Here is a 26951-nt window from a genome sequence, read left to right as displayed (position 1 = left end):
TCAATTTAAAATAAACTTTTATTTTTTATACTTACTCATACAGTCCTACATTTTAAAAACAAAAAATATCTGGTGGTGTTTCTGAGCCAAAGGACTTGACTGCACTTCTGCAATTTCCTGCAGGACAGATCTACTACTTTGAACATTCTGGAACACAATTATTGTCCACGCTATCATTTCTCATACATCAGTGAAATGAGTAAAGTACTTCACTGTCAGTTATAATAAATCAGTTCTGCAGTGACAGAGAAATATTGCCAGATTTGGTCACTCATCATCATGGATCAAATGCTTTGTAGTAATGGCCTCAAAATGCAGACAATGATTATGTTGTGCTACAAACAAGCTTAATGACATTGTTAAAAGGGTCGGACCCTTTAGCCTAAAATGACATACAGGCAGTTAGATTTGGGTAGCTCAGGACCTGAAGCAAGGATATGCATATTCTTGATACCATTTGAATGGAAACACTTTAGGGTTCAAACTGTAGAACCCAGTTCCTACATTTTAATATAAAAATTGTTTTGAGCAAACAAAACTAAGCTATTTTCTCTTTGGGACCCTCAGGATGACAAAGAGGAAGATTACTGAATGTAAGTACATTATTTACCTTCAGAGGTGAATGTATCAAATCAGTTGCTGTGATAAGTTTTGTTTTGCACTCTCCTCAAACAATAGCATGGTCTTTTTTCACTGTAATAGCTACTGATAAGTTGGACAGTGCAGTTAGATTAACAAGAATTGAAGCTCTCTGTCCATATAAGAAATGTCTGTCTTGAGCATAAGTAACAAGGACATTTCCCAACGGGGAGACACCGATCCTGTAGAGGTTAAAGTATAACAGATTGAAATTGTAGTGGATGTTTTCATAACATCAAGCGCTGATTCTGAGCTGGTTAAGTTGATTCATTTACATACAATTGCAATGATCCAACAGGGGCTCCTAAGTGGCGCAGCACATCTAAGGCACTGCATCTCAGTGCTAGAGGCATCACTAGACACCCTGGTTCCATTCCAGACTATATCACAACCGGCCATGATTGGGAGTCCCATAGGGCGGCGCACAATTAGCCCAGTGTCATCTGGGTTTGGCCATCATTGTAAATGAGAATTTGTTCTTAACTGGCTTGCCTATATAAATACAGGTTTATTTTAAAGAAATCTTGTTTGGTCAATTCCATTGATAAAAAATAGCTTGATAACCCTGTTGGTAACATTCAAATTGCTCACCTTTTTAAATGCTGGGGTAGTTCGAGTAGTCAAGGTAACTATCAACCTGCGAAACATAATTGCAAAGAAGACAAAATCAGCCAAACTGAAGGACAAACCAACTCTGTTCCCTTGGCCTAAAACAGGGTATACTCATCAGGTAACCCCGGTGCCACATCTCTGCCCACTTTAAAGCCAGTTTACTGCATGCCCTTAAAACAGTAACATCACAATAGGGAATAAAACCTACAGCAAAGTATATATCTTTTTCTCACAGACAGGAGTCTAGTCCATCATACGCGTGCCCTTCTTACATGGTATCACAGGCACTGCACCATCTCCACTCAGATACTTTATATAGTGGGAACCTAAAGATCCAAGTGCCTAAATTCCAAATGAGAACCAAGAGGACTCATCTCTTGCCACAGGGGCTTTGAGCTCCTGGCTTGGCTCAGCAACAGGCAACCTTGGTGTTTGCATGCCAAGACTGAGCCATTTTAGACCTTTCCTTCACTAAGCCGTTCTTTAACTGGCAACACAACCCAGGCTAATGCTCCAATCACAGGTCCATCTAAATCCAGACCAGGCACCACATCCCAATAGGGATTTTTCTCTCTCAATCATATCACAAATCACCTTTTACCAGTCGGATGTAGACACACACAAAATTGTTTTATTACATTTTCGTCTGAGTAAAAAAATTATATATATAAATATATATGCAAAAAAAGGTGAGATGATTAAATATGCTCATATTTGCATAAGACAAATACATTTTTCTGGACAATGGACAAAGTCCGAATAAATATTTTTGTTAAAGATACCCACGACCGGACTTGGCCAGAGAAGATTGTGGATAAATACTTTATCCATCTTTCTATCTGTAAAATAAAGACATGTAGATAAATGTATTTTTGGAACATTCTTCCAAATTAAAATGTTAACTAGATTTTTGTTTTTTTTACGACAGCATATAAACAATTCCCTCTGGGCATGTCTGGAGAATATGCACTATATTTACACAAAAGTATGTGGACACCACTTCAAATTAGTGGATTCGGCTATTTCAGCCACACCTGTTGCAGACAGGCGTATAAAATCAAGCACATAGCCATGCAATCTCCATAGACAAACAATCCGTACTGAAGAGCTCGGTGACTTTCAACGTGGCACCCCTCGTCAAATTTCTGCCCTGGTCAACTGTAAGTGCTGTCATTGTGAAGTGGAAATGTCTAGGAGCAACAACTGCTCAGCCGTGAAGTGGTAGGCCACACAAGCTCACAGAACAGGACCGCCAAGTGCTGAAGCTCATAAAAATCGTCTGTCCTCGGTTGCGAAACTCAATACTGAATTCTAAACTGCCTCTGGAAGCAACTTCAGCACAACTGTTAGTCGGGAGCTTCATGAAATGGGTTTCCATGGGCGAGCAACCAAACACAAGCCTAAGATCACCATGTGCAATCCCAAGCGTCGGCCAGAGTGGTGTAAAGCTCGCCGCCATTGGAAGCGCGTTCTCTGGCGTGATGAATCATGCTTCACCATCTGGCTGTCCGATGGACGAATCTAAGTTTGACAGATGCCAGGAGAACACTACTTGCCCCAGTGTATAGTGCCAACAGGAATGGTTGGTGGATTAATAATTGTCTGGGGCTGTTTTTCATGTTTCCCAGTGAAGGGAAATTAATGCTACAGCATACAATTATATTCTAGACAATTCTGTGCTTCCAACTTTGTGGCAACAGTTTGGGGAAGACCCTTTCCTGTTTCTGCATGACAATGCCCCTGTGCACAATGCGAGGTCCATACAGAAATGGTTTGTCAAGATCAGGGTGGAAGAACTTCACTGCAAAGAGCCCTGACCTCAACCCCATCCAACACCTTTGGGATGAATTGGAATGCCAACTGCGGGCCAGGCCTAATCGCCCAACATCAGTGTCTGACCTCACAATGGTAGCAAGTCCCTGCAGCAATGTTCCAACATCTAGTGGAAAGCCTTCCCAGACGAGTGGAGGCTGTTATTGCAGCAAAGAGGGGACCAACTCCATATTAATGCACATGATTTTGGAATGAGATATTCGCAGAGCAGGTACCCACATATCTTTGGTCATGTAATGTATCTAAGGATAACCACAAAACATTTGGTGAATGCAGATGCTTCTGAAGCTGAGAAATTTGTTGGCGTGTGGGAAAAGTGACTTTTGGGAAATGACAGTTAAAGGCAAATACACTGAAGACTACCAAACACCAAAAGTCTATTTAAACCCATTGAACAGCCCTTGAAAGTCCAGTTTGTAAATCTCTTATGAAATGGGCTTAGAAATGAATGATGCGTGTTCATTTTAGTGGTTAAAATTAATAACAATTTTGATGACAGTAGTATAACAAACTAAAGAAATTATAAGTTTTCAGCAAGTTTGAAATGGTTTACTTTGTGAAAATACAAATAATAAATGGACCAAAAATACCAACAAATCTCAATCAGTAGATGCAAAAATGTAATTTCAACCTGTGGTGCCTGGCGTCAAGTCCCGATGTTTTCCTGTTCATATAAGAGAGCTCATTCAATTCAGACTTTCTCTCAAAAGGGCCTCGTTGTTTTGCCAGGTGTCACACGTGATGTTTTTCAGTATCTGCTTTTTTCCACACAACTCTTTTTCAATGACATTCGCTCTGAAACGTTTGATTCACCTAAAAATGCAAAACTGCCACTAATTATTTGGAACCAAACTAGTGTGACCAATCCTGAAAACAACCACAGGGACACGAAGGCCCTTGGCCGAGGATTGAGACATGTCCAAATTACTGGTACTACGGGTTGTGTTTGTCTGTCTATAGATTCACCGAATGTGGGCAGTCAGGAGGAACAGGAAAGCAACCTAGAATGACACTTTTGAATAAATGTCATCCAGAGTGATTTTAGACCTATGACTAAATTCCACCCCCTGTTCAAAGACACAGGAATTACCTGTGGGTGAAAGAAAATACAAGGAAAAGAAAGCAGTGCCACGGCAGTTTTCTTTAGGGTAGTTATGAAAACATTACTACACACACATATACAAATTCTTGGACTAATTGCCAACCAGTTCTGTTATCATTCAGCATATATCAGTGGTCTGCTGGTGGTTAGGGAACAAGGTGGTTCACTGTTGGCTTTATGGAACAGAAGAGGGCGTTCAAGGAGAACACTACATTATGTCCTGCCTGGACTGGCAGAACATGCTTTATTCTCAGTAGCAAACCTGCAGAGAGAGAGAGATCAAGCTAAACTACACTCCTCAAAAAAAATAAAGGGAACACTTAAACAACACAATGTAACTCCAAGTCAATCACTCTTCTGTGAAATCAAACTGTCCACTTAGGAAGCAACACTGACAATAAATTTCACATGCTGTTGTGCAAATGGAATAGACAACAGGTGGAAATTACAGGCAATTAGCAAGACACCCCCAATAAAGGAGTGGTTCTGCAGGTGGGGACCACAGACCACTTCTCCGTTCCTATGCTTCCTGGCTGATGTTTTGGTCACTTTTGAATGCTGGCGGTGCTTTCACTCTAGTGGTAGCATGAGATGGAGTCTACAACCCACACAAGTGGCTCAGGTAGTGCAGCTCATCCAGGATGGCACAACAATGCGAGCTGTGGCAAGAAGGTTTGCTGTATCTGTCAGCGTAGTGTCCAGAACATGGAGGCGCTACCAGGAGACAGGCCAGTACATCAGGAGACATGGAGGAGGCCGTAGGAGGGCAACAACCCAGCAGCAGGACCGCTACCTCCGCCTTTGTGCAAGGAGGAGCAGGAGGAGCACTGCCAGAGCCCTGCTAAATGACCTCCAGCAGGCCACAAATGTGCATGTGTCTGCTCAAACGGTCAGAAACAGACTCCATGAGGGTGATATGAGGTCCCGACGTCCACAGGAGGGGGTAGTGCTTACAGCCCAACACCGTACAGGACGTTTGGCATTTGCCAGAGAACACCAAGATTGGCAAATTCGCCACTGGCGCCCTGTGCTCTTCACAGATGAAAGCAGGTTCACAATGAGCACATGTGACAGACGTGACAGAGTCTGGAGACGCCGTGGAGAACGTTCTGCTGCCTGCAACATCCTCCAGCATGACCGGTTTGGCAGTGGGTCAGTCATGGTGTGGGGCGGCATTTCTTTGGTGGGCCGCACAGCCCTCCATGTGCTCGCCAGAGGTAGCCTGACTGCCATTAAGTACCAAGATGAGATCCTCAGACCCCTTGTGAGACCATATGCTGGTGCGGTTGGCCCTGGGTTCCTCCTAATGCAAGACAATGCTAGGGACATCATGTCTCGCTCCATCCACCAAGTTGCACCACAGACTGTCCAGGAGTTGGCGGATGCTTTAGTCCAGGTCTGGGAGGAGATCCCTCAGGAGACCATCCGCCACCTCATCAGGAGCATGCCCAGGCGTTGTAGGGAGGTCATACAGGCACGTGGAGGCCACACACACACTACTGAGCCTTATTTTGACTTGTTTTAAGGACATTACATCAAAGTTGGATCAGCCTGTAGTGTGGTTTTCCACTTTAATTTTGAGTGTGACTCCAAATCCAGACCTCCATGGGTTGATACATTTGATTTCCATTGATAATTTTTGTTTTTGAATTTTTGATTTTGTTGTCAGCACATTCAACTATGTAAAGAAAAAAGTATTTAATAAGAATATTTCATTCATTCAGATCTAGGATGTGTTATTTTAGTGTTCCCTTTATTTTTTTGAGCAGTGTATAAAGACCCGGATGCTGAAGAAAACAACTGAGTAAGTTAACTTGCACATTCAATGCCTTATGCTCTGCAGTTAACTTTAATTGTTGTGCTTTGATTCCATAATAAATAGAATTTTCTGCACCGTCCTAATCTGAACATATTAACAGGACTCTACTCCATCACATATCAGAAGTTGATTTTTTTAAATGGTTACATAAATCAGATGGAAATGCTAAAATATCATTGAGAGGTTCAGTACAAAACAAGTGATTTTCTGACATACTGCCAATCCTCCAGTACAAACCAACCAAATTATATTTTTAAAAAAAATCTATATTCAAAAAAACTAAGGACAATATATTAATATAGATCTGATGTCATACACTCATAAAAACAATCTCAATCACTCATATCGAGGCTCTTTCATGCACCCAATATCAGTAAGTCAAAGAACATTTCTTGAAAAAATGTTGCCATGTTGTGAACTATTCATCTAAGGGTTAGAAGGGAAAGAAAAGTTACAACAAAAAGGCCCATTTGTCAGAAACTGGACAAGGGTTTTTCTCTGGGAGTAAATTAATCTCTAGCCCTCAAAAGATATTGCTGATACACAGAAACTCCTAGCATGGATCTTAACTTGACCCCCTGATGTCCTTATCGGAGATGTAGCATGCTCTTCAACATGTTACTTCTGGCTCATTTTAACCACCACACGGGGGTAATATAAAAACTAACTCAAGTCCCCCCCCAAGTTAAGAAACAATAAAAAGGTTAAAAATGAAATGTCTTCCTTCCCCACAGTAGACTTCTAATGCCCACCAAACCCTACTGCACACACACAGACCATCTCACCACAGGCATTCACACTCAAGCGGTCACCCTAGGAGAGAGAGGGAGATGTTAAAGGAAGTGGCTGGGCAGGGGCTGTGACACCGCCACCCCACCCACCTTATCCTACCATGAAACAATTTTATCTGGTATTATTCCATGCCGCAATTGTTCCACAATTTGCACATCAGACCTTTCTACTCAGTCCTCATAGCTTCTGGATCTTCTCAGCCACCACGATAGGGTTCTCCTTGCGTATGCGTGCTGCGGCAGCACCTCGATAGTCGTAAGGACAGTCATGTTTGTCAGAGTAGCGGTGAATGGCGCAGAACAGGTTACCACAGCGACAAGCGAAGCCTAGTGAGTGAGGAGATAGACAAAGTTAAATTAAAATGGCTTCTTAGAAAAGAGCAATTTCTCAAGCAAGTATTTTGCTAGGACTCTCTGGGAGTGGTTTTATTTTTTTTATTTTACCTTTATTTAACCAGGCAAGTCAGTTAAGAACAAATTCTTATTTTCAATGACGGCCTAGGAACAGTGGGTTAACTGCCTGTTTGAGTAGAAAGGGGAAAACTGAACATGAGCTGTTACTGGTAGAGCGGTTTGGAATTCTTTATTGGTCTATTGACTAATTCACCACATGAGGATGTCAACATGGAAGGCCAAAACTCACTCCCACCAAAACAGGCTGAAACTTCAGGCGGTCTTTTCAATCAGCTCTTACACTAAAAAGGGCATTATAACAATTTTCACAGTATTATTCAAACCTCAGTGTGGAAATACAGTACCAATCAAAGGTTTAGACACACCTACTCATTCAAGGGTTATTCTCAATTTACCATTTTCTACATTGTAAAATAGTGAAGACATCAAAACTATGAAATAACACATACAATCATGTAGTTTTTTTTTTTTTTAACAGATCAAAATAATGTTTTCCATTTTAGATTCTTCAAAGTAACTACCCTTTGCCTTGACAGCTTTGCACTCCTGGCATTATCTCAACCAGCTTCATGAAGAATGCTTTTCCAACAGTCTTGAAGGAGTTCCCACATATGCTGAGCATTTGTTGGCTGCTTTTCTCTGTTAAGCATTTATTTGGGCTGCAATCTGAGGTGCAGTTAATGCTAATGAACTTAACCGTTGCAGCAGAGGTAACTTTGGGTCTTCCTTTGCTGTGGCGGGCCTCATGAGAGCCAATTTCATCATAACCCTTTATGGTTTTTGCAACTGCACATGAAGAAACTTTAAAAGTTATTGAAATGTTCCGGACTAGCTGGCCTTCAAGTCTTAAAGTAATGATGGACTGTCGTTTCTCCTTGCTTATTTGAGCTGTTCTTGCCATTACTTGGTCTTTTACCAAATAGGGCCATCTTCTGTATACCACCCCTACCATGTCTCAACACAACGGATTGGCTCAAACACATTAAAGAAAAATATTATACAAATTAACAAGGCACAACTGTTAATGCATTCCAGCTAACTACCTCATGAAGCTGGTTGAGAGAATGCCAAGAGTGTGCAAAGTTATCATCAAGGCAAATGGTGGCTACTTCGAAGAATCTCAAAATATATTTTGATACTTGATTCCATATGTGTTATTTCATAGTTGATGTCTTCTCTATTATTCTACAATGTAGAAAATAGTAAATATAAAGAAACTCATTCCAGGGTTTAAGTATGTCCAAACTTTTGAATGGTACTGTACATTGTCAAATTATCAAACAATAGGTTTAGGCTATATTTGGGCACCAACTTTCATTAACGTAATAATATATATATATATATATATATTTTTTTTTTTTTAAGAGTTCTAGCACGCCCCTGGCAGCGTATTTTGTTTTGACATTTGCAAAGTTTGGCGAAAAATGTTCCGTTTCCATCAGGGCTGTCATAGCATTATTTTTATCCGACATGTACTTTACTTGCATAAAAAGGTTGGACGAAATATGGTTAGAGATGAACTTGTAATGTAGGTGAAGAGAACAATTTATTGTCCCGAGTAGCTGCTATTGGCTGGTGGTGAGAAATGTCTCGCATCTGCTCTGAGCATTGTTCACACTTGGAAACAATAGTCGATTTGAGGTAGAATATATTCAACATGTTAAATTATTGGGAACACGCAGGTACCCGGGAGCCTATTACAGCAATCAAACGCAAATCAAGTATGTGCTTACACTTTTACAGGCTGCAGCTCTAAGTTTTACTCCAATTTGGAAAAATGTGTCAGTAGCCGATCAGGAGCCTGTAGATCTGACTAAAAACGTGTAGTGTCCACCTGGCTTAAAACCCTCTTCAGTCTTACCCGTGAGGCCCACTTTCTTCCGGCAAGTGAAGCATCGGTTCTTCTTATTTTTGTCAGGGGTCTGATCACCATCAGACAAGGTCTGGGCTGCCTCACCCACTGGCTCTGTTAAAATACAACATCTGACTGAACTTCAAACAAAGATACCCATATAGGACTGTTGCTGCAGTGTAGTTATGTATTACAAGACAAGGCAGGAGGCATGCCACATAATGTTACTGATGATATAGACATGGGAAACAGTTTGGAAACCAAGAAAGTATTGAGCCCCCCCCCCCCCAGTTGTTCTAACCTGTGTTTTTGGATGTCCCCTCCTCTTCCCCATTAGCCTGGTCTGAGTCAGTGGCTCCAGTATCCTGGGAGATACTCATGGCTGTCATTTGCTGGGTTACTGGGCTGGGGGAGCTGGGACTAAAGACACACATACACACTCAGACCAATAATGAGTTGATCAACTGAAACCATAATCTAATATTAAGCTCAGGAGGAAGACTAGGGAACTCCAAAACACGATGATAAACCAAAGCCTCTTGAGCAACAGCTTACTGTCAATTGAATGGCTTCCATTTAGCAGTCTGTGTTTGTTTGCAGAGACAAGCTGATTCTCTGGCAGCATACCTGGATGTCCTTTCCTCGGGCAGAGTGACCCCTTCCGCGCTGGGTTCCGCTGTCTGGCGCTTCACCGACACACCAGCTGCTCCCAGGGACCCCACTGGCGATGAAGCAACCGAGCCTGTAGACAAACCACATGTTCGTTGATTGTGACTATGACTGACCTTTTACTTATGTTGAATCATGGCTTCAATGAAGAAAAAAAAAAAAAAGTTTCACAAACGGATAAATCACTATTGCTTTATAATGCCAAGGTTTTAGTAGCGATTGCTACCTCCTTCTCCAGCCCCCCCATTTTGTGTCCCTCTCCCTACCTTTCTCACCTGGGGGGCTGGAACGGCCCACGCCCTGTTGTCTCTGCAGGTGTTCCTTGTAGCAGACTGAGCACATGCCGTTGGTGCGGGGATTACCATAGAAACCACAGCCCATAGTGCAAAGCATTGGCACTTGCGTCTGATTGGTCTCCTGAGCCATGCTCTCTGAAAAAGGGAGGGGAGAGGGGGGGGGGACAGGATATTCCTGAAATGAGGTTGAAGAGTTAGTCAAAATAGTGGCCATTTGTGTACATTAACATTCTTAACAGGCTAAAGGAGCTTGGAGACCAACAGGGGAGCGGTTCTGCTAAGAATGATTGATAAATGGTTTAGTATATGAGTGATCAATTTGTTAGATACAATACAAATACCGTTTCTTGTTACTAGCAGGGAGGCTACCCAATCCAGAGGCTGTACTTATTCTGTTAAATTAGGTTTAGAATTTGACACCCATAACATACATTAACTTTGAAAACACAAAATCAACTTATTCACTTCACTTGAGTGGTCTGATATCATTGACAGTTGGAAACCCAGTAGCTACAGTGCATTTGGAAAGAATTCAGAACCTTTAACTTTTTCCACTTTGACGTTACAGCCTTATTCTAAAATTGAATAAATTGTTTTTCTTATCTACACACAATACCCCATAATGACAAAGCAAAAACAGGCTTTTAATTTTTTTTGCAAATGTATAACCCCCCCAAGGTCGTTGAGACTTGTCCCAATGCCACTCCTGCTTGGTCTGGCTTTGTGCTTAGGGTCGTTGTCCTGTTGGAAGGTGAACCTTCGCCCCCAGTCTGAGGTCCTGAGCAGGTTTCCATCAAGGATCTCTCTGTACTTTGCTCTGTTCATCTTTCCCCTTGATCCTGACTAGTCTCCCAGTCCCTGCCACTGACATCCCCACAGCATGATGCTGCCACTGATTGCTCAGTTTGGCCAGCCCTAGGAAGAGTCCTGGTGGTTCCAAACTTCTTCCATTTAAGAATGATGGAGGCCATGGTGTTCTTGGGGACCTTCAATGCTGCAGAAATATTTTGGTATCCTTCCCCAGATCTGTGCCCCAACACAATCCTGTCTCGGTGCTCTACGGACAATTCCTTCGACCTCATGGCTTGGTTTTTGCTCTGGCATGCACCGTTAACTGTGGGACCTTATATAGACAGCCTTTCCAAATCATATCCAATCAATTGAATTTACCACAGACTCCAATCATGTTGTAGAAACATCTCAAGGATGATTAAAAAAAAACAGATGCACCTGAGCTCAATATCAAGTCTCATAGTGAAGGGTCTGAATACTTATGTAAATACACTGCTCAAAAAAATAAAGGGAACACTTAAACAACACAATGTAACTCCAAGTCAATCACACTTCTGTAAAATCAAACTGTCCACTTAGGAAGCAACACTGATTGACAATAAATGTCACATGCTGTTGTGCAAATGGAATAGACAACAGGTGGAAATAGGCAATTAGCAAGACACCCCCAATAAAGGAGGGGTTCTGCAGGTGGTGACCACAGACCACTTCTCAGTTCCTATGCTTCCTGGCTGATGTTTTGGTCACTTTTGAATGCTGGCGGTGCTTTCACTCTAGTGGTATCATGAGACGGAGTCTACAACCCACACAAGTGGCTCAGGTAGTGCAGCTCATCCAGGATGGCACATCAATGCGAGGTGTGGCAAGAAGGTTTGCTGTGTCTGTCAGCATAGTGTCCAGAGCATGGAGGCGCTACCAGGAGACAGGCCAGTACATCAGGAGACGTGGAAGAGGTCGTAGGAGGGCAACAACCCAGCAGCAGGACCGCTACCTCCGCATTTGTGCAAGGAGGAGCACTGCCAGAGCCCTGCTAAATTACCTCCAGCAGGCCACAAATGTGCATGTGTCTGCTCAAACGGTCAGAAACAGACTCCATGAGGGTGGTATGAGGGCCCAACGTCCACAGGAGGGGGTTGGGCTTATAGCCCAACACCGTGCAGAATGTTTGGCATTTGCCAGAGAACAACAAGATTGGCAAATTCGCCACTGGCACCCTGCGCTCTTCACAGATGAAAGCAGGTTCACACTGAGCACATGACAGAGTCTGGAGACGCCGTGGAGAACGTTCTGCTGCCTGCAACATCCTCCAGCATGACCGGTTTGGCGGTGGGTCAGTCATGGTGTGGGGTGGCATTTCTTTGGGGGGGCCGCACAGCCCTCCATGTGCTCGCCAGAGGTAGCCTGACTGCCATTCGGTACCGAGATGAGTGCCTCAGACCCCTTGTGAGACCATATGCTGGTGCGGTTGGCCCTGGGTTCCTCCTAATGCAAGACAATGCTAGACCTCATGTGGCTGGAGTGTGTCAGCAGTTCCTGCAAGAGGAAGGCATTGATGCTATGGACTGGGCCGCCCGTTCCCCAGACCTGAATCCAATTGAGCACATCTGGGACATCATGGATGCTTTAGTCCAGGTCTGGGAGGAGATCCCTCAGGAGACCATCCGCCACCTCATCAGGAGCATGCACAGGCGTTGTAGGGAGGTCACACAGGCACGTGGAGACCACACGCACTACTGAGCCTCATTTTTACTTATTTTAAGGACATTACATCAAAGTTGGATCAGCCTGTAGTGTGGTTTTCCATTTAGAGTGTGACTCCAAATCCAGACCTCCATGGGTTGATAAATTTGATTTCCATTGATAATTTGTGTGTGATTTTGTTGTCAGCACATTCAACTATGTAAAGAAAAAAGTATTTAATAAGAATATTTCATTCATTCAGATCTAGGATGTTATTTTTTTGAGCAGTGTATGTTTTTTTTGTATTTAAGACATTTTCAAAAAATTAACCTGTTTTCGCTTCGTCATTATGTGATAGTGTGTAGATGAAATTAAAATGTTCCTCAATTTGAGAACAAGGATGTAACGTAAAAAAATGTGGAAAAGGGGAAGGGGTCTGAATACTTTCCGAATGCACTGTACATATCGCAATACCCCTCTTCATCTTGTATCGAATACAACCAACGGTTTCCTCATTTGTGTCTTTGCGTGTCCAAAAAGATATGCATCAATTAAGACTATTTGACATGTCAATTAACACTATTTGACTGGTCACAAGCTTGTTGACCAATCAGGACCTGAATACACATAATTTAACAAGTTCATAGATTTTTGACATAGATATTACACATTGATTACAATACCACTCAAGTTTCATATGTCACAACGATTCATTGCTGTGATGCTGGTAAAGTTGTCTCCGGCACCTACAGTGCTGGTCATAAAAAAAAAGCTAGCTAGCTCATGGATGCAAACGATGTTCTTTCCAAAAAACGACAATCTGTTTCAGTAACTATTGTTAGCTAGCTAACTATATAGCTAGGTGTCATCTAAAATAACCATAATGTATAAGACAGTTCTTAATGGTGGTCAGACCATTCTATGTGAAGCTAGCCACAATAAGGATTAGCCACAAATGGACTTTGAAGGTTAGCCTTCAAAATAAGTGTCATTGACAGTGATGCGAATGAATACTAGAACTATGCCATAACTGAATAGATCATGCTAAACGAGGTTGGAATGTTACACAAAATAAAACAATTTGTTAATTTGACAAATCATGCTGGATGTATTAGACTAGAATTGCATTGGGGGTATACTTATTTCACTGTACAACCTTACCCATGGATTGTGGATCAATGATATGGGGTATCGGTCTACTCCGTGACACCCAGAAAACATCAGCGTCGTAGCCCTTATTGTGGGACTCAAACAACTGAAATGAGCCACATTTACTGTCAACCTATATGTATTGAACACTATTCCAAAGGAAAAACAATACTGTGTGGATGTTTTGGAGTCTGATAACTGAGGACAGGGGGGGGGGGGGGGGGGGGGAATACACTGGTTATTGAGTAGACGGATACCCAATCCTTAGGTAAAGCTGTACAGTGCAATATGAATGTGGACACACAATAGGCTGACTGGGGAGGCGATTAGTGTTGTAGCGCTTATATTTGCATATACTCTTCACAGTTGTGTTCTGTTGGTGTCACCGAGTAGACCGATACCCCATTTCATTGACTCACATTCCAACCTTGTTTAACATTATTCTAAATATGGCATGAGTCAACCAATTCTATCCTTCACTTTCAAATATATATTTTTATTTTGAAGCAAGACCGCATATTCCACTATGGTGCCTAAATCCTTATTGTCGCTACCTTCACAAACATTAACCCAGTCTGGTCGAGCCCCATGAAGCTAACTGGCTGCTTATAAGGTTAGCTTTGGGCAACACGGTTTAGTAGCTGGCTAGCTATTTATTTTCATTAAGTAAAATTAATTTCAGTAAGCGAAAAACAAGTGGCTACCAGGCTAATACTTACAAGGATTCCTAAACCATTGTTAAGAATAATGATGACTGCAGTTTCTACTGGTCATTGTTTTCAGGCTGGTTGTATTGGTGCTAGCTAGGTACCAAGCTAAAGCTAACTCTCTACAACATTCTACAACTAAACGGTGTTATTTAACGTGTATCTTTGACACTCAAAGACCCAAACAACGTTCCATACTGGAATGTGCAAATTGAATATGTTTACATTGTATGAACAAAACATGAGGAAAAAGTCGGTGGTTGTATTCGCTACGTTTATTAAAAGTATGAATTTCAGCACACCGCGGAAGGACTCCAGTTCTACAGAACAAACATTGGTATAGGTAAGGGTCTTCAGAATTGAAATTTTTACAAGGATCGACTAATGGTGACTTCCGGCGACCAGTTATCAAAACAACACTTCCTCCATAGAACGGAGTTGAGCGGTCCATAACTAGGTCTGGACAAGCAAAATTGAAAACACAAGATGTCTGCATTATCTTGCCAACTAGTTAGCTAGCTAGACTTGCCATAAACTGACAATACAAATAGCTCTGGCTAGTAAAATTAACTAGCTAGCTCAATTAGTAACTACAGCTGACTCATTAACGCAGTTCGGGTTACGTTCAAAACAATTCCTTCCTCTCAGCTCATAAGGACTTCGGCCTACATAACTTTAGCCTGCCCTAGAGACCTGCTAACGTTAGCTGATTGAAAACAATGACAAGCGAAGTAATTTGTCCTAGCTTACCTGGGTAATGTCTGGAATTAATTAGACAGATTACCTTTAAAATATAACACGACTTTCGAACGTTGCGTTAGCTGGCTAGCTATCATGAAGCTCTAAGCTAGTCGGAGAATGCATCGAATCGGTTTACATTAACGAAACCTTCCAATTTTTTACGACGGCAAAGCAGTACCTGAAATACGAAGTGCTGCAGATGCCGACGACCTTGCTCTCCAGAATGTAGTAATAAATCCTTCCTTTTTGTGCGCGCGGCCTCTTAACAAGCGCTAGCTCCCGACATTCGAGACAACGACCATGACGTCATTCTAAGCGTTATTTTCCCTCACATAAATGGCCCCCGAAATCACATAAAATAGAGATTTCACACAAAAAAATATATATAAAGGAATGGCCCTTTCTTATATCCAAAATGCTTGTTAATGAGTCTTGTGACATTGAACATTGGTGTCAATATCAGCATTGACAACAGGGTTATAATAAGTTACAGGTTCTTGGAAACATGTTTGAGTTATAGGAATAACGAAAAATGACAGCAAAGTACAACAATTAATTATAAAATATTCACTAGGCAGTATGAACTATAATGAGTTAAAGATGCAGGTAAATTAAATCCTGTATAACTAAAATAATGGAATGGAAGCCCAGGACCAGAGCCAAAATGACTTTATTTAGCCTACTGTATCAGTACTCAGAAACAACAGCAAGACCCTGCTGGAGCTTACACATACAGCAGAGAGGACATACAAATGTCACACACCAATTTGTAAACTTCAGAGGACTAAAGATCAGTTGCATGTGAGGTTTATACTGTATTTCATTCAGTTACAGAAACAAAATTACTGTTTGTTTTTAAATCGTTTCTCAACATTCACAGATTGGAGTGTGATCTAGACGCCAAATATGGCAGTTTTATGTTGTAGATTCCCCTTATAACACAGTATTGTGATTTCCATATGTTACCATCAGGGCATCAGGTAGCTTAGTGCTTAGAGCATTGGGCCAGTAACCAAAAGGTTGCTAGATCAAATCCCCGAGCTGACAAGGTAAAAAAAAAAATCTGTAGTTCTGCCCCTGAACAAGGCAACCCCACTGTTCCTAGGCTGTCATTATAAATAAGAAATTGTTCTTAACTGACTTGCCTAGTTAAATAAAGTTTAAAAAAAAATCAGTATAGCTTATGGATGCGGGCAGTAAGTTCTTAGAAAGCACATTTACTGCACTGTACAAAAAATGCAGGCATGCCAGGCCTCAGAGATGCCTTTTTGGAGTAATCTACTCCAACCTCTCGGTCCTCGTCTAAATCTAGTTCTGGGGGGCCCCCTTATTCGCAGCCCACCCACCCTCCCCCTTCTCTGTGATCTGGGGTGCAAAGGGTCCCACCAGCCAGTTGAGAGGAGTGTTATTGAGCAGATACTCTACGACACCATCCAGAGACTGTCGCACCTGTGAACATTTAAAATGTGTCAATCAACACAAATAACAGATAATTATGAATCACTCTGAGGTGATGTACATACAATGCGTTTGTTGAAATATTGAAACTGAATATTAAATGAGAAACCAGCAGCTGGTGTATTCATAATGAATGCACACAGGAGAAATGGAGCAACAAAGTTTGGTATACCTGTGTTAGATGGTGACGGGTCTGCTCCAAGAGGGGGGGTGTGAGGGTGCTAGTGTTGCCCAGGGAGGAGTGCAGTTCTTCAGCCGCTTTCCGTGCATTTGCCAGCTGGTCCTGGACAGCACCGGGTAAGCCCTGGGCGCTGGACACCACCCCAGAGCATGCAGATCGCAACTGGTCACTGAGACCACGCACCATCGAGAGGGTTCGCCACTCCAACTGCTACACAAACATAGGCATTTACAGGTATCTGTGGAAACTATAAGTGTTTATAAAGTTCAAGTACCTTCATTCACATGGCTACTTGGACAGAAAATACTAACTCAGGACTCCCTACCTCAGTCTGGTCTTTGGGATCATCCACCTCCCCCATCTCTACCCCTCCATGTTTAGGTTGTTTCTCCTGCCACTCTTTCCAGCGCTGCAGCAGCTGCTCTGGTGCCCCTCCCAGCTGGTGGTTGGCAGTGGCCAGGGTGGAGCGGGCTTTCTCCAGCAGGTCCAGGGTGCTGGTGATCTGTGCCAAAGTTGCGTATGTGGCATCTCTGGCGTGCCGGGCTCTCACCAGGGACTGCTCCAGGGCCCGCTCCTGCACCTTGGAGGACAGCTTGCCCAGACGGACAAAGTAGCTAGAGCTCACCACTGGTGCAGTAGTCACCTCACCTGTTGCAGGCTCCGCCAAAGCAGCTGTATGCAGAAAAAAATAACGATAATCTATAAACGATAATTCACGGTCTGAGATCAGAGCTAGTGATTTTAGTGTCGCCTTGTCTACATATACAGTTTAAGTCAGAAGTTTACATACACCTTAGACAAATGTTTAAACTCAAGTTTTTCACAATTCCTGACATTTAATCCTAGTAAAGATTCTCCGTCTTAGGTCAGTTAGGATCACCACTTTATTTCAAGAATGTGAAATGTCAGAATAATAGTAGAGATTTCTTTCTTTCATCACATTCCCAGTGGGTCAGAAGTTTACATACACTCAATTAGTATTTGGTAACGTTGCCTTTAAAATTGTTTAACCTGGGTCAAACAGTTTTGGGTAGCCTTCCACAAGCTTCCCACAATAAGTTGGGTGAATTTTGGCCCATTCCTCCTGACAGAGCAGATGTAACTGAGTCAGGTTTGTAGGCCTCCTTGCTCACACACGCTTTTTAATTTCTGCCCACAACATTTCTATAGGATTGAGGTCAGAGCTTTGTGATGGCCACTCCAATACCTTGACTTTGTTGTCCTTAAGCCATTTTACCAGAACTTTAGAAGTATGCTTGGGGTCATTGTCCATTTGGAAGACCCATTTCGGACCAAGCTTTAACTTCCTGACTGATGTCTTGATGTTGCTTCAATATATCCACATCATTTTCCTCCCTCATGCCATCGGTTTTGTGAAGTGCACCAGTCCTTCCTGCAGCAAAGCACCCCCACACCATGATGCTGCCACCCCATGCTTCACGGTTGGGATGGTGTTCTTCGGCTTGCAAGCCTCCCCCTTTTTCCTCCAAACATAACAATAGTCATCATGGCCAAACAATTCCAGTTTTGTTTCATCAGACCAGAGGACATTTCTCCAAAGAGTACAATCTTTGTCCCCATGTACAGTTGAAAACCGTAGTCTGGATTTTTTATGGCGGGTTTGGAGCAATGGCTTCTTCCTTGCCAAGTGGCCTTTCAGGTTATGCTAATATAGGACTCGTTTTACTGTGGATATAGATATTTTTGTACCCGTTTCCTCCAGCATCTTCACAAGGTCCTTTGCTGTTGTTCTAAGATTGACTTGCACTTTTTGAACCTAATTATGTTCATCTCTAGGAGACAGAACGCGCCTCCTTCCTGAGCGGTATGACGGCTGCGTGGTCCAATGGTGTTTATACTAATTATCCATACTATTGTTTGTACAGATGAACATGGTACCTTCAGGTGTTTGGAAATTTCTCCCAAGGATGAACCAGACTTGTGGAGGTCTACAATTGTTTTTCTGTGGTCTTGGCTGATTTATTTTGATTTTCCCATGATGTCAAGCAAAGAGGCACCAAGTTTGAAGGTAGGGTTTGAAATGCATCCACAGGTACACCTCCAATTGACTCAAATTATGTCAATTAGCCTATCAGAAGCTTCTAAAGCCATGACATAATTTTCTGGAATTTTCCAAGCTGTTTAAGGGCACAGTCAACTTAAGTGTATGTCAACTTCTGACCCACTGGAATTGTGATACAGTGAATTATAAGTGAAATAATCTGTCTAAAACAATTGTTGGAAAAATGACTTGTGTCATGCACAAAGTAGATGTCCTAACCGACTTGCCAGAACTATAGTTTGTTAACAAATTTGTGGAGTGGTTGAAAAAGGAGTTAATGACTCCAACCTAATTTTATGTAAACTTCCAACTGTGCATAGCTACACATAAATTAACCATCTTGCAGCTCTAGACCCGACTCAGCAGCATCCACACCAGGGATGGGTTCAATTCCATTTAAGTACAGTCCATTCAGAGGTTATTAGTTTTATTTTCTCATTCATACTGACCAAGCTCTCTGTCGCTGAGAGGCAGGTTATGGTCCACCCAGTTCTCAGAATGGCTGAGGGCCAGGCCCACCCCACTGCTGACCATCTGGCCCACACCGGTCACCATGAATGAGCTGAACAATCCACTGGCTGCTGCTTGGGTCATCTCCACACCCCCGAACACTGCCGACATTACAGCCCCAGTCATGGTTTCCTTGGCCCCGGTTACAGCCCCAGTCATGGCCTCCTTTGTCCCACTCACAGACTGGTACATTATGCCTATTGTATCTGAAACTAGCTGAGGGAGAAACAATTAAAAAGCTGTTATGAATATACAAGGTATTAAATCAAGTAAAGTGTTTTATTGGGGACTTTAGTTGAATTGGATGCACGAGGCAGTATTGTTGACTAGTCAACACTAGATTTGGAGACTCACCTTATCAGCTGGCTGCTGGAGGATTTGCAGTTTTTCCACCTTGTCCAGTCCCATCATAGCATAATGATTCACCACAGAAACTGCAACAAATCATTCATTAACTCAGAACAAAAACGTTATCCACTAAAATAAATAAATAAATAGTTTTTTTGTGATGTCCCTCTGTGGTCACTACGCAGTAGAACTCACTCTGTGGCTCCAGTCTGTCCAGGAGTGGCTTGGAGCCGGTTGTGGCGGCTGCCCCAAGAGTGCGCACCCCGCTCTCGGCAGCCTCCATGACCCCCTTCAGCAGGGGCACGCTGTCCTTAGTGCTGCTGTAGGCGTTGGACACTACACCACACGCAGAGCTCACCAGGGGGATGCTGCCCACGCGGGACACAACACTCTGGAAACAAAACACAATGGTTATTATTTAGCCTGAGTTACTATTGCAATTGCATGTTGCATATTTTGTTTGATTTGTACTGATCACTCAATCTGCACCTGGAGTTTTTTTGTGTATCTGCACATATTATCCTTGAGTGCTTGCATATATCCAATTTATCCACTTGAGTGAAATACTGAATGCTGGTTTCAATGTTATTTGTGTATCAGACCCTTCATCAGAGCTGTGTTGTCGGGTAAACTAATGTCGTAGTGATGGTGCTCCTCACCTGCTGGTCTCCATTAGTTGGCTGGGCTGTGGCTGTACTGGGCTCATCAGTCTTCCCGCTGTCGGCCATTGTGCAGGATGTGTTTAAGGATATCTCTTTAAATTTCTGACATGAAAAAGAGGAGATTCACCACAAATTACCTGGCTTATGAGACAACTTTTACTTGCTTCATAAGACAGATATTCATTATGCAGCTGAACAGCAGTGAGGGGATTTATTGCGCTGTCCCTCCATCTATCCGTTTGTAGACAACCCAGTCACGTCTGCTTCATTTGTCAAGCAACAGGATACAGCCAGGATGGAACTGGATAGGGCTGAATTATAGAATGATTCACGTCATTGGACAGAAGTAGGACTGAACAATGACGCCCTGTCCCATCTGGAAAAGAATGCTATGTAAGAATGCTGTTCATTGACTATAGCTCATCAACCTTGAGGCCCTGGGTCTGAACCCCAACCTGTGCAACTGGGTCCTGGACTTCCTTACTGGTCGCCCCCAGGTGGAGAAGGTAGGAACTAACACCTCTTCACTGATCCTCAACACTGGGGCCCATGACCGCGTGACCAAGCACGCCTCCAACTCAATCATCAAGTTTGCAGACGACACAACAGTAGTAGGCTTGATTACAAACAACGATGAGACAGCCTAAAGGGAGGAGGTGAGGGCTCTGGGAGTGTGGTTCCAGGAAAATAACCTCTCACTTGACATCAACAAAACTAAGGAGATGATCAGGAACTTCAGGAAACAGCACAGGGAGCACCCTATCCACATTGATGGAACCGTAGTGGAGAAGGTGGAAAGCTTCAAGTTCCTTGGCGTACACATCACTGACAAACTGAAATGGTCCACCCACACATATAGTGTGGTGAAGGCACAACAGTGCCTCTTCAACCTCAGGAGGCTAAATAAATGTGGCTTAACACCTAAAACCCTCAAACTTTTACAGATGCACAATTGAGAGCATCCTGTCGGGCTGTATCACCGCCTGGTATGGCAACTGCACCGCCCACAACCACAAAGCTCTCCAGTGGGTGGTGCTCTCCAGTGGGTGGTCTGCCCAACGCATTACCGGGGGCAAACTTCCCACCATCCTGGACACCTACAGCACCTGATGCCATAGGAAGGACAAAAAAACATAGCCAAAATATATAATTATGATGGAGGCAGATACAATAATTGCTAATATTACAAACAGTAGCACTAGGAGCTCCTCCACTACACATTTGTCTGGGCCCTGGCTCTGTTTCACTGCATACCAAATTTGCTTATGTAGGCCATCAATTTGATGTTTGTCTATATAATAATGTGGCATTTTGATCATGTGATTTTTCAGTACCTTAAACTAAATGCTTGGCAAAATTGTATTTTATTATGAAGATTCTGAAAAATGTTGGCAAAAATGTAAATTGGATGACATCACAATTGAACATTTAAATCCTGTAGAACTTAATGTCATGGTAATTCTGATTGTGATCATTATTCAAATGTAAAATTGGATGACATAACAATTGAATGTTTGGGCCAAGAACGTGCTGATTGTTTGATTCTGAACTCAGTTTTGGTGGTAACAAATTTGAAACTACATGAAACCAAACTTGCTGGTACACAGATTACCGATTTTTTTTATATATATATATATATTCAGGGATATGATCAGTCTGTACCATTGATGGGACAGGGAGATCTTCCAGCAAGACCATCTACTTTCATCCATAATGCTAAGAACATTTTATTCCTCCGGAGGGCAGGGCCACTGTAAAAAATTGTATGGTGATGCTGTTGCTTTGTCTAGTCTTAGGATCTTTGAGACGTGGTTATTGTGTACCAATTACGTTTCCATCCACAGTTTTTATGCGAGTAAAGTCATACTGTAAAAAAAACTGCTATGATGGAAACTGGAAGTTTCGGTACAATTTTATAAATGCTGACTGATAATTAGTTTGACGTGTTGGCATCTTCTCAGTAAATTTATTATGCGAGAAATGGCAGTGGAAACGCCTTTATGAGCAAATACTGATACACTACATAACCAAAAGTATGTGGACACCTGCTCATCGAACATCTCATTCCAAAATCACAGGCATTAATATGGAGTTGGTCCCCCCTATGCTGCTATAACAGCCTCTACTCTTCTGGGAAGGCTTTCCACTAGATGTTGGAACATTGCTGCAGGGACAAGCGCATTAGTGAGGTTGGCCAGTGATGTTGGGCAAATAGGCCTAGCTCGCAGTTGGCGTCAACTAATCCCAAAGTTGTTAGATGGGGTTGAGGTCAGGGTTCAGTGCAGGCCAGTCAAGTTCTTCCAAACTGATCTCAACAAACTATTTCTGTATGGACCTGGTTGTGCATGGGGCATTGTCATGCTGAAACAGGAAAGGGCCTTCCCCAAACTGTTGCCACAAAGTTGGAAGCACAGAATGATCTAGAATGTCATTGTATGCTGTAGCGTTACGACTTCCATTCACTGGACCTAAAGGGCCTAGCCCGAAACATGAAAAACAGCTCCAAACCATTATTCCTCCTCCACCAAACTTTATAGTTGGCACTAGGCATTTGGGAAGGTAGCTTTGTCCGTCGGACTGCCAGATGGTGAAGCATGATTCATCACTCCAGAGAACTCGTTTCCACTGCCCCAGAGTCCAATGGCGGCGACCTTTACACCACTCCAGCCGACACTTGGCATTGCGCATGGTGATTTTAAGCTTATATGCGGCTGCTCAGCCATGGAAAACCATTTCATGAAGCTCCCGACGAACAGTTCTGGTGCCGATGTTGCTTCCAGAGGCAGTTTGGAACTCGGTAGTGAGTGTTGCAACCAAGAACAGACAACAGCTACAGCACTCAGCGGTCCCAGTCTGTGAGCTTGTGTGGCCTACCACTTCGCGGCTGAACAATTTATGCTCCTAGACGTTTCCACTTCACAGTAACATCACTTACAGTTGACCGGGGCAGCTCTAGCAGGGCAGAAATTTGACAAACTGACTTGTTGGAAAGGTGGCATCCTATGACAGTGCCACGCTGAAAGTCACTGAGTTCTTCAGTAAAGCCATTCTACTGCCAATGTTTGTCAATGAAGATTGCATGGCTGTGTGCTTGATTTTTAACACCTATCAGCAACGGTGTTGCTAAAATTGCCAAATCCACTAATTTGAACGGTTATCCACATACTTTTGTATACATAGTGTATAATAACCATCATATCGCAGTAAACTTGGGAGTTACGTGATGATATGGTGCGTGGTCCTTCTACTGCGACTCGGGAAACCACGCAGTTTTAGGCTACAGATTCAATTATGACTTCATAAAGTGGTGAAAGTGCACGGTAATCTTGATGCTCCTGTACAATAAATATCGGGGGTCTTATTCTGGTGACATGATTATTGATGCTTGACTGCCGTTTGACAAATAAAAATATTCTCACTCTTTATAATCTCATGTAGACTACTACCTGCTGTATCTGCAAGCTGTTGGCTAGAGAGCATGTGCCAAGACCAGAGTATGCACAACAGTTAACAGCATTTTTTGTGAGAAATCTATCAGTAAAGTTAAAAATGCAATGGAAACACATTGAACTTTAGACATTTGTTTGGTACATGAAAACTTAAGTGAAAAGTATATTTTGTGTGCACTACATTTACAAGCTGATTTTTATCCGCAACAAATCCATTTGGTGGAAATATCACCAATGGACAGTTGAAAAACATATTCTAATGTCACCAAAATCTTAGATCTTCAAAGCAATTTGAAATCCCTACTGTCTAGATGTGTTTTTTATTTTATAGCAACAGCCATATGGATTTGTCATTTTCAGGTCAAACCAATACTGTGGCAGCAACCATCCCTGTGGCTCTGGTACTGACCCTGTTCACCAGGCCTCACTGGTGGATGCCCTGACCTACGTGGGACAGGCAAACTGCCCCCCACCTCAGTGCAGGCCCCAAAGGTAAAGGAGACCCATCCAGACACCCATATTCGATATGTGGTCATCATGAAGGATCTTCCACATGCCTCCTCTCTCTCATCAGTCGTCTGAGCTCTCTACAGGGTCTGAAGGTCCAGCCGGATGAGCCTCTGACACTGACCTACCTGGGAACCGTAAACCTCCCTCAGGCTCCTGACCAGGCCAAGAACAGCCCTCTGCTGAGCCCACTCAAGGCCGTTTCTGGCGTAGGGGAAGGAAGCAGTTGGACATCCCCAGCTCATAACCTCAGCAGGCCCCTCTCCTGGTCCATGGCAGGCCCCTTCATTCAGTCACCCAGGGTGCTATAGCCAGGAGGAGTACTGGCAGAGGTGCATGCAGTACTACCAGCAGCTGTCTGGCCAGAGGAGGTGGAAACAGATATGCTACTACATGGACATGAGCAGAGCTCTCCACTAGGAAGTTCTACATGTGCATACTGATGCAGCTGCCTGCACTTGGCCATGCTGAGGATAGTGTAGCGGAGCCTTCTACCAGCAAGCAGGGTGGTAACACCACTTTAAATAATAAACTCGACATGGATGGTGGGGTATGCAAAAATGCATACACCCCACCAAATATGGGTCAACCTTGAACACCTTTGTGTCTTGTATGTTTTTCCATTCAGGTAAAAAAAAAAATACATATATACAAATTCTGAACAATTCTACAAGGGGCAAGTATGTATGGGAGGTTTCGTTCAAATCAAAAGGAATTCTATCAAAAAGTGATTGAATTCAAATGGATTTACCCCTGTGTGTGACCCCTGAAGCCAGTAGAGCAGGCCTAGGTGGCAGTAGGTTGGTATGCAAGCAATGACTGACTGTATGAAGAAAGACTTGGGTCACAGTCATATAAATGATTGGTCCCAGCAGCCTACAACGTTCCAATTCCAGTCAAATCATTTACAATTATGACAGGTGAAAGTGTGAAAAAATACTACTTCACAAATAAGCAAATAAGAGGTCTGAGTGCCCAAATGACAATTTGAAAATAAGCCATCGTTAAGTGTTTTGAAAAATTGAACTTTACCCCACAAAAGTGATTTTCCCTGTACCGTAAAATGAATAGCTTCTCTGGTAGAGAACGTGAGCAACTAGTCTACAGTAGTTTGATTAACTTCTATCTAAATATACATTAAAACAGGCACTTAGACATCTAGAATAACAGTAGAGTTTGTTAGCAAGCCTGGTCAAAGACGAAGCTAGAAGGTTACAAGTTGTTATTCTAATGTTACCGCATTATACAGCTCCGCATGCTTTTCCAAATATTAGTTTCCAGACAGGTTGTCAATTTAGTCACTGACCTCGCTGATAATAAAAATAATATATTTGGCATGCTCCTGTCCTCCGTTGACTTGGCTGCGAAGTTTACCCCAGATAGCCGTGACCCGACCAAACCCTGACAGCACACTTGGCAAAACATGGGCAGAGCAAAGGCGGGGTTGTCAAATTGTTCCTGAAAGTTAACCAATCACTGTAAACTGAAACGAAACTAGCTATACGGAACAGTAGCCAATGAATGTAGTTAGGTTACATGGAACCATGTAGCCTAACAATTATGATATCAATAGTTGTGCCTGTATGATTATACATTTTGGAATATCCAGCGTTATCTATAATGTCTGTGGATTTCTATTTATGTTAGTGTTGTGTTCATGTCATAATTGATGATGAGACTAATTATTGGTATAGGCTAATACATTTAGATTATAAATAGATGGGGAACACAACCTCACATTGCATCATCAGGTGTTGAAAAATGTCACACAAACGTGAGTTTTACTGATTTCATAAAGCCGGTTAAAATCACAGAACATCTGTTGTGATTATTAGGCCTACCCTTCAATGCAATCAGGTGCCTCACATCTTCAATGAAATCTGGTTTAAGGGTCAATAAATGATTTAGACTTAGCAATATTTAATCATTTACATCTTGAAGACCCATAAACTGTTACAAACGTTGCAGTTGTGATTCTTACCTCAATTCACGTTATATGGTATTTTGTTCTATGCAAAGTAGCTGTATATATAATTTATGTTTTATAGCCTACCTGCAATAAATACGAACATCGGCCAGTCAAATATGTGACCCTATGTCTTGAAAGCCAATTGCCTATGGGGACGGTTTATTTTACGCCTGCTACATTTAGGTTAATGTTGACGCCTCATGAACAACTTTCAACCTACACCAATGACGGAAATCGCCATTGCAGGTAAACTAAGTGCCTCGTTCAAATTATAGGCTGAACAAGGAAACTCGGACTTCCTGAATTGTTGTACAACTGCAAGCAGTTAGTAAATCGGAAATATCCGACCTTCCTAGTTTTAACTAGCAAGTAATGTTAGTAATTAAGTAAATAACTTAAGTATTTGTTTTTATGACCGTGTTTTTCTTTCTGTTTATATTTTGTATTTATATGTTGATTGTGTGTATTTTTAGTATTGTATGTAATTCAGCACTCATCTGTTAAAAAAAAGTTTAAAAAAGACAGTGATCTTAATATGACTCCCTGATAAAATAAAGGTTAAATAAAATCTAAATAAATACAATCTATCGTGGAAAGTCTGACGTGGTAGACAACGTTTCGTATTTCTCACCTCTTCCCTGCCTAGAACCTAATCTAGTAGTTAAGGTGATATTTTGCTTCTGGGTTGCCGTGATTAAAATTCAAGCAA

General features: G+C 42.4%; 2 protein-coding genes across 9 annotated transcripts; both read right to left on the bottom strand.

Moving 5' to 3' along the window:
• On the bottom strand, positions 1-15428 carry zgc:77486 (zf-A20 domain-containing protein). 5 transcript variants are annotated; one of them, XR_005051833.1, is made up of 7 exons: positions 9998-10202; positions 9690-9804; positions 9364-9482; positions 9072-9176; positions 6960-7123; positions 1231-1276; positions 1-821 (listed from the first exon to the last, which is right to left on the bottom strand). XR_005051833.1 is itself a non-coding variant. In XM_036978096.1 (6 exons), exons 1-5 carry the CDS (start codon positions 10155-10157, stop codon positions 6975-6977), a joined length of 648 nt encoding a protein of 215 aa, XP_036833991.1. In that variant the 5' UTR covers positions 10158-10202; the 3' UTR covers positions 1-1276; positions 6960-6974. The 5 variants fall into 5 exon arrangements, 4 of the variants coding, with proteins under 4 accessions (XP_036833991.1, XP_036833990.1, XP_036833992.1 ...); XM_036978096.1 differs by having other exon boundaries at positions 1-1276; XM_036978097.1 differs by lacking the exons at positions 1-821; positions 1231-1276 and adding an exon at positions 15275-15428 and having other exon boundaries at positions 6770-7123.
• Positions 15429-15748: 320 nt separating this feature from the next.
• Positions 15749-26502, bottom strand: plin3 (perilipin 3). 4 transcript variants are annotated; one of them, XM_021603911.2, is made up of 8 exons: positions 26255-26502; positions 20315-20419; positions 19851-20046; positions 19662-19741; positions 19247-19523; positions 17061-17407; positions 16727-16945; positions 15749-16545 (listed from the first exon to the last, which is right to left on the bottom strand). In XM_021603911.2, the coding sequence occupies exons 2-8, from the start codon at positions 20381-20383 to the stop codon at positions 16405-16407; spliced, it is 1329 nt and encodes a 442-aa protein (XP_021459586.1). In that variant the 5' UTR covers positions 20384-20419; positions 26255-26502; the 3' UTR covers positions 15749-16404. The 4 variants fall into 4 exon arrangements, with proteins under 4 accessions (XP_021459586.1, XP_021459584.1, XP_021459583.1 ...); XM_021603909.2 differs by having other exon boundaries at positions 26327-26502; XM_021603908.2 differs by lacking the exon at positions 26255-26502 and adding an exon at positions 25580-25736.
• Between the last annotated feature and the right edge of the window lie 449 nt (positions 26503-26951).

This window comes from Oncorhynchus mykiss, chromosome 5, assembly GCF_013265735.2.
Source record: "Oncorhynchus mykiss isolate Arlee chromosome 5, USDA_OmykA_1.1, whole genome shotgun sequence".
NCBI classification, from domain to species: domain Eukaryota; kingdom Metazoa; phylum Chordata; class Actinopteri; order Salmoniformes; family Salmonidae; genus Oncorhynchus; species Oncorhynchus mykiss.
Note: the sequence above shows the minus strand (reverse complement) of the source record. Positions and strands in the feature narration are given on the sequence as shown.

Bases quoted from the DNA above. Each gene is read 5' to 3' on its own strand.
- zgc:77486 (XM_036978097.1), bottom strand. From the start codon at position 10,157: ATGGCTCAGGAGACCAATCAGACGCAAGTGCCAATGCTTTGCACTATG. The intron at 9,483-9,689 runs GTATGCTGCCAG...GTGTGTCTTTAG, and splicing joins CCCGAGGAAAGGACATCCAG to TCCCAGCTCCCCCAGCCCAG. The intron at 7,124-9,071 runs GTAAGACTGAAG...CTCACTCACTAG, and splicing joins GAAGAAAGTGGGCCTCACGG to GCTTCGCTTGTCGCTGTGGT.
- plin3 (XM_021603911.2), bottom strand. From the start codon at position 20,383: ATGGCCGACAGCGGGAAGACTGATGAGCCCAGTACAGCCACAGCCCAG. The intron at 20,047-20,314 runs GTGAGGAGCACC...TTTTGTTTCCAG, and splicing joins CAACTAATGGAGACCAGCAG to AGTGTTGTGTCCCGCGTGGG. The intron at 16,546-16,726 runs GTATACCAAACT...AAATGTTCACAG, and splicing joins CCCGTCACCATCTAACACAG to GTGCGACAGTCTCTGGATGG.